The following is a 7,644-nucleotide window of genomic DNA, read 5'->3' on the forward strand; positions in this document are numbered from 1 at the left end:
CTTATTGAAGATTTCAAAAGTTTCGCGAAGAAAGTGCAAGAAATTGGATTGGTGGATAGTGACAATTTTATCAAAGTCATTGGGGGAAAAAGGCTTCACAGTAGTCTGGAAGAAGCTTTTTATCACCAGACAACATATTTTACTTTGGGGAATGATGGCAGAATTTTAAAAAACGAGGACCACGAAACGCGTTTTGAAAAAATTTTGCAGTTCGACGAAAATGGTCTATTAATAAAAGTGTTAAGAGAAAGCTCCCGTATCGGCGAAAAGGTTAATGAATTATGGGTTAATGAAAGTGGTAATTTTATTGACCAGAAAAGACTGAACAAAGGCATTGAACGCTGCTTGCAAGTTAATGATTTAGGGGTTGTCACGAATCTATTCAATGCAGTAGAAAACGTGTCAGAGGAAAAAAATCCCAAAGCGAATATCGTAATTAACGAATCTGGGTTTATTGAAACCAAAGAAAAAGCTTCGTATTGGGAATGCAGCGACATTTGCAACGTTAGAGAGCGGGCTATTTTTAAAGTCATAGCTTTCATTAACCAGGCGGCAAAGGCCAGTGATAGCGACCTAAATAAACTTTTTGGCTCTGATTTTGACATTTGCTGCTACAAAAATAAGTTTTGCCAGAAATCCATTGTCAAATTGCCATTGGACGATTCAGATTTTGAAGTAAAAGTTTTGCCGTACTTTAGTCATTTCTCTTATTGCTCTGAAAGCGAGGAATGCGAGAGTTACTTGAGAGCCTTCAGAGAACTGGCTCCACATTACTCTACAATTAGAACTATTTTGAGTAAAATCTACTCCGTTAGAGCGTTGGTTAACGGTTTTTCAAGATTGACCCATGAGATTGAGCATGGTGATTACGAATCTCTTCAAAATGTTATACCCAAAATTAGTAAAGTTGTGGAGGCACGTGGATTAAAAATGTCAAATGCCGAAAACGAGGCGACGAAAGGCGGTGAGAACGATATAAGGCCTTGTCTCGATGAGGGTGAAATCTTGGCTTTCTACGCTAAACAATTTGCTAGAGCTGAGCGTGATACGAATGAATTTCACGACACATCTTGCGATTGTTGCGCTAGATTATTGAAAAATTCTGATTTGAGGACCGTGGAAAAACTAGCATGCACTTCAGTTTTTGACAGCCACGCCTTTCTCATTTTAAGAGCTGGTTTACTGTTGAAAAATCCAGAGTTCAGAGAAATGGACATGCTTTTATGCCCTTATTGTTCTAAAGAGTTGCAAAAGGGAAAGGTTCCAATTAGATGTTTCCTCAACGGCTTGGGGGTTGACGTTCCTCCGACCGAGGTCACGAGTTTGAACATGTTTGAAAAGGCCTTAATTCAGCTTGTGAAGGCATTTCACACTGTTGTCCGGTTAGGTACTAAAACTAATTCCAACATGCAGTTTGGCGCGGTGAAAGCTTTGAAAGGTAGAATCATATATTTGCCAATTCCAGTCCAAAAAAATTTGGATATGATACCAGCAGCACTGCCTAAAGATCACGAATTGCACGTCTTGGTTAATGGTTTGCCCACTAGTGACAAAAAGATTTGGCAAAAAATTATTCGCCTTGATGCTTTGAAAAAGGCCGTCGCTAAACTGAAAAAAATTAATCCATTGTACAAAGACATTGATATTACTCTTATCAATGAGGATTACATTTATGGCACCGAAGAGATTAACGGAACTATTGAAGACGAAAATTCATTAACTCCCGATGAATTATTGGCGAAAACGGATCCTCTGGCGCTGTTAAACAACCGCGACGAGGTCAATACAAACGGCTTTAGTACAGTTGCAAAAAATCCGCAAGCGGAATCGCACCAAATCGATATCGATGTTATCAATGATGGTGTGATCGAATCAAATCTTTCGCCAGACGACCGTTAACTCAACCTGAGGCACTGTTGCGAAAACTCTCAAAAGATGAAGCGAATGAGCTGTACGATCACTACACAATTCACCCGGTGAATGTTCAGCCGTCAAAAGATTTGTTGGCTTCTTACCAAATGAAGCGTGTCGAAGCCGAGCCTATCAGTAATTGGGACAAAAATCTAGAATACATGTCATTCGTGCACTTGTTCCCAATGGCTCACTATGGCAAGCACGACGAAAGACCGTTTGGGAAAATGACTGAAACTGAATACCGACTTTCTCGTCTTTTGAACGCGAATCCAATGTTTAGACGTGATTATGCGCTCATGTTCCATTTATACCAAGAGGCCGAAATGAAATCCATTAACAGTAGTTTAAATTACGTTCTACGCGTGAAAAAACCCATGAACGTATCGGTCAATGATTTCGTGAATCACGTTGATTCTCGAGATTCGGAGCTCGAGAGTAATTTAGCGACTTTCATGGCCCACATTCGAGGAACCAAGGATTATTGGTATAAAGTTCTCAAATGTGTTTTGGCCATGATTAGGGAGTATGGGCCCCCTACTTGGCTTTTAACTTTTAATCCGGCCGAATACGATGACATTGAACTTCACGACCACCTACGACGAGTGAATGCTGACGTGCCAGGGATCGAATCTATGTCGGTGGCTGAACTATTAAATTTAGATCCTCTTAGCGTTAGTTTACATTTTCACAACAAAGTGAGGTCTCTCCTAAGAAACTTTGTGCTTTGTAAAGAGAATCCGGTTCTTGGACCGATAGCGCATCATTTTGTGCGCGTCGAGTACCAATCTCGCGGCTTAGCCCATTACCATTGCTTCTTGTGGGCCGAGGAAGCTCCCGTGATTGGTTCCTCTTCGGCAATAGCTATTTTAGAATACGTGCAGAAGTATATCACGTGTTCAATCCCAAAAGCTGCTGAAAGTCCAGAACTTTACCGGCTAGTAAAAAAATTTCAAACACATAAATGTTGCAGCAGTTGCTACCGAAAGGTTAAGAGAGGAAATAAGGAGCTCAAAGTGTGTCGTTACGGTTTTCCTCGAAACGTAACAGACGTTGCGACATTGAACTCTGCTGAATCAGTTACGCGTCATCGTAAAATGAAACGAAGCCAGAAACGCCTGTATGATTTGCCCAGAAATGAGAGCGAAGTTTTTATCAATGACTACAATCCGGCATTACTTTTGGCATTGAAAGCCAATATGGATTTGCAGTTTGTCGCCGATTCCTCGGAACAAGTGGCGATATACGTCACGTCGTACGTGACAAAGGGAGATCGGGCTGAAATGGATCAGTGTTTCGCAGAGTTGGCACACGAAAGCTTGTCTAAAAGACTGTTCGCTTATGGACTGAAATCTTTCACAAATAAATCGGTCGGTATTTACGAAGCCTTGGACATGATGTTGGGTCTGAAATTGTTTCAAAAGTCTGACAGCACCAAATTTATTAACACTAACGTGAAGGAAAACCGATCCAAAGTTTTGAAATGTTACAAGCATCTTGCGCGCTTGAGGGAAATTGATCCTGAAAGCGAAGACATTTGCCAACCAGGGTTTGTGGACGATAAGTATCCCAACAGACCCGATAGCTTGGAAGATTTAAGCTTGCGCGAGTTCGGCCGGTTTTACGATTACGTCAAGTACTCGGAGGCAGCGAAAAAATCTGAAAATGTAATCGAGTTGAAAAATAATCTCGGTTTGATGAGAAAGAGGATTAAGCCCTACATAATAGAACATTACGTTCACGACCCAATAGAGGAACCAGAAAATACTGCCACTCTCTACTTATTCTGTTCAAACCATGGCGAAACGAAACTGAGTTATTGGGCGAATTTGCAACCTTCGCTGAAGCTTTCAAAAGCTCATTATCGACGCTAAAACCCATGAGAGAATACCATGAGAAATTTTCGGTTTCCAAAGAAGTTGAAAAGAAGCGCAAAGCCTCCGAAAAAGCTAAAGAGACTTCAGCTCTTTCGGATACAGAAAGCTATGACGATGAAAATGCCCTTCAAGGGAAAGAAATCGTCGTTGAAACGGAAAATGCGATGCACGATGTCGAAGCCGCTATGGAAATTGATTTCGAGGGCATGACACGAGACCAAGTTGCGCTACTCAACACTGATCAAACAAGTTGGGAAAACCAAAATATTACCTCTCCGAGTCAAGAGGTCTACTACTACAAACTTATTTACCTAGATATGGAATTATTTCTCTTTTTTGAAGTAAAAATTTACGAAATATTGAAGCAGTATTCCAAGCATAGCGAATAATACAGTATAGCAGACGACATTTTACATCCAATAAGGATAAATCTTGGACACATGGAAATCAGTCAATGGGGAAAAGATCAGGAAATGAAGTCTACGCTTCAGCTGTTTACCGTATATTCTGATAGCTACATTCACAACTGGTTTGCAGTGTAAACACTATCGTCTCGTCTCACCCAAAGAAAATATACGCTCCGGGAATGGATGCTATGTCTCGGGGTTGGGTTGACCAAGGAACTTCCGGTCTATGCAATTTCAATGTAGCCGGAAATGCCTCGGTCAACCGAGCCTGCCTTTGGAGCGTACTAGGAGGGGAGAGACAAAAATTTACACTAGAGGAAGCTACACTTACCATTCCTGGGGCGTGTATCTTCTTTGTCTCACCTCAACAATATTCTTAGTTTGCCAACATGAATGTTAACGTTAAATAACACCAAATCTAAATTGTAGCTAGACGCACTGATAGTCAATTCGCACCATAAAGAGAATAAAAGGTCTGTAGCTACTACCCGTTTACCATTAGCCCTTTTACTATTCTAATTGCCACCATGATCTTTTCTTCTATTTTAAAATCTTAACCTGATTATTTAACAGTGTATTTAACTTTCGGCTCACTCTGAACCGTTGATGTCTCTTCATTTCAGACACGAAAATCAAAGCCCAAAGTTTACTTCACCTCAGGCCTCAATTATTTACTCTTTGTTTCACTAAGCCTATTGCGGATGATACTTGTTATACCCGCCGGAGTCTAGGTCTTAGTTTTCTTCATGAAATCACTCAACCAAGGATTATTCTATATACAGATGTAGTATAGCTTAAGCAATATATAAACAGCCATTTCAAATAACAATATTAAAAAAAATCTTTGGAATATCAAAATGAAACGGAGCTTTAAAGCTACAAAAGTACTAAATGCATCATAATTACGAAAAATACTTCCACATATTCACTTTATATTATGGAAAAAGGGAATATTAAGGTTCTGTATGATTTCTTAACACATCAACACAAGGCTAACTGCTAACACGACGCACTAGTGTAACAATGGACGGACACACACAGACAAAAACATAGACTGCTTTTTAACTCTTTCCGTAATAATTTTGAGTTGAGAAACAAGATTATCTTTAATATTTAAATAAATATAATTATTTTTAATTATTTTAATCTTCAATAATTAACATTAATAATAGTTAAATCGTTTAAAATAAAGTTATACCTATTATCTTCTCAAACTTTGCTAATATTGACGTTTACAGTGAAGGGTACCCCTCTTCCCGCTTTCTTCAAATTTTGGGGTATATATACGATTCGTTTCCATTATAATAGTAAGGAAAAAGCGCAATTGCGAAAACCTTCGGTGGTCGATCCCACCTTAGGGAGGCTAGACGTTTCTCGTAACCCTAGCTGATCGCCGCGTATATCCTAAAACCAAACGATGATAATGGAGTAGAAGCCCATGAGACAGATTGGTGTCTATGTGGAATAGACGGAAGACCAGTAGATGGTGGTGTTTAGAAGCCAGAATGTACAGATTGGTGTCCAAGTGGGATGGACAAAGACCAGAAGATGGTGGTGATTAGAAGCCAGTATGGACAGACTGGTGTCCAAGTGGAATGGACGAAGACCAGAAGATGGTGGTGATTAGAAGCCGGTATGTACAGACTGGTGTCCATGTGGAATGGACGAAGATCAAAAGATGATGGTGATTAGAAGCCGGTAAGTACAGACTGGTGTCCGTGTGGAATGGACAAAGACCAGAAGATGGTGGTGTGAGAACTCAAGTAGAGGAGCCATTTCCGTGACTGTGAAAGCAGTTCGGATATGGCGAACACGTTTGCTCCGATTTGTAAACTGCGAACGCGGTCACGTGGGGTCTGACAGACAGACAGACAGACAGACAGACACACACACACACACACAGACACGGTCAGTGCATTACCTCTCCGTGACGTCATCGTCACTCGGAGAGGTAAAAAGGGTGTACGACAAAGTCATGGATCACTTCACCCAAGAGGGAGGGCAAAAGGAAAATTTTTGCCATTTTGTGTCTGGTCCGGGTGGCACTGGAAAGTCCTTTCTTATTGCCACTGTCGCCAACGCCGTTAGACGCCACTTTAAAAATGCCGGTAGCGTCGCGATCGCCGCTCCCACGGGCTTGGCTGCTCTAAATGTCAACGGCGTAACGTTGCATAGATTACTTATGTTGCCAGTAGAACATGGGCGTACCGCGGAATACCATTCCCTCAATTCCGAAATTATTTCCATTATGAAACAAACTCTGGGAAATTTTAAACTCTTGATAGTCGATGAGATCTCTATGGTGTCTTCGGTCTTACTAACTTACGTTCATTTGAGGCTAAATGAATTTTGCGAATTGAAAAAGCCTTTCGGCGGTGTCGTTTGCATTCTCGTTTTTGGAGATTTCTTCCAATTGCCGCCTGTACAGGGTAATCCCGCGATTTTAAAAGTCACTTCCCAGGAAGCGAGACTAAGATTTAATAGCATTGGTGGCACTGATCTTTGGAAGTATTTCCAATACGATGAACAAACGCAAAACGTACGACAGGCCGACGACAGAGTTTATGGCGACCTACTTAACCGAATTAGAATTGGAACTGTTACAAAAGATGACGTTTCAACCTTAGAAAGTAGAATAGTTCCGGGAGGGAACAAAATTGAGGTGGCTATGAATCTTTACCTTAAGCTGGTTAAAGAAGGATTTCATCCCATCTGTTTGATGCCGAAATTGGCCATGTGCGATAAATTCAACATAAGAATGCTCGAAGAAAGCCGACAGAAAGTTGAATGCGTTGAATGCGAAGACAAACTAGTTGATTACGACAAAAAAATTACCAAAAACATTGTCAGGAGACTCAAAATGTTAGACAATGAGCCGTCTAAAACCGGGGGTCTTGAGAGCAAGCTGTATCTATGCGTTGGATCTCGAGTAATGGTTGGGAGAAACATCAATTTCGAAGAAGGTGTTATTAACGGCACCATTCCAAAAGAACGACCGTGGAAACATCATTGGTATCCGGATCAGAGTAGATCGGGAACCAAACGACGAGAACAATAAGCCCGACTTTGTAGTCGAGAAAATGAGCGTCAAGTTCATGCTAATGACCAATGTATACGTGAAACGAACGCAATTCCCCATAATCTTGGCATACGCCATTACTATACACAAAAGCCAGGGAATGAGTTTAAAATGCGCAATTATGGATTTGGGATCAAATTTATTTGGAACTGGCATGGCATACGTCGCTTTATCGCGAGTGACTTCCTTGGCCGGTCTCAATCTCTTGCAATTAGACCCGAATAAAATTATGGCAGATGGACGAGCCATTGCGGAGTATAACAGGCTGCGTCAAAAAACACAGACCTGATCTTCCACTTATAGAAATAGTGTGGTCGGAAGCAAAGAGAGGTACAAAAAGGCCAACGTCGAAGAGTATTTTTGAAGGTGA

General features: G+C 40.9%; 1 protein-coding gene across 1 annotated transcript; it reads left to right on the plus strand.

The window, feature by feature from the left end:
* Positions 1-2,072: 2,072 nt before the first annotated feature.
* LOC149644103 (uncharacterized) lies at positions 2,073-7,253 on the plus strand. Its single transcript, XM_089850514.1, has 8 exons — positions 2,073-2,437; positions 2,627-2,832; positions 2,962-3,285; positions 3,388-3,547; positions 3,664-4,037; positions 6,190-6,617; positions 6,705-7,040; positions 7,101-7,253. The coding sequence occupies exons 1-8, from the start codon at positions 2,073-2,075 to the stop codon at positions 7,251-7,253; spliced, it is 2,346 nt and encodes a 781-aa protein (XP_089706640.1).
* The last annotated feature ends 391 nt before the right edge of the window (positions 7,254-7,644 follow it).

The sequence above is a fragment of the Phalangium opilio genome, unplaced genomic scaffold (assembly GCF_054372755.1).
Source record: "Phalangium opilio isolate 3A_F unplaced genomic scaffold, DU_Popi_V2 ptg000091l_1, whole genome shotgun sequence".
Classification (NCBI taxonomy): domain Eukaryota; kingdom Metazoa; phylum Arthropoda; class Arachnida; order Opiliones; family Phalangiidae; genus Phalangium; species Phalangium opilio.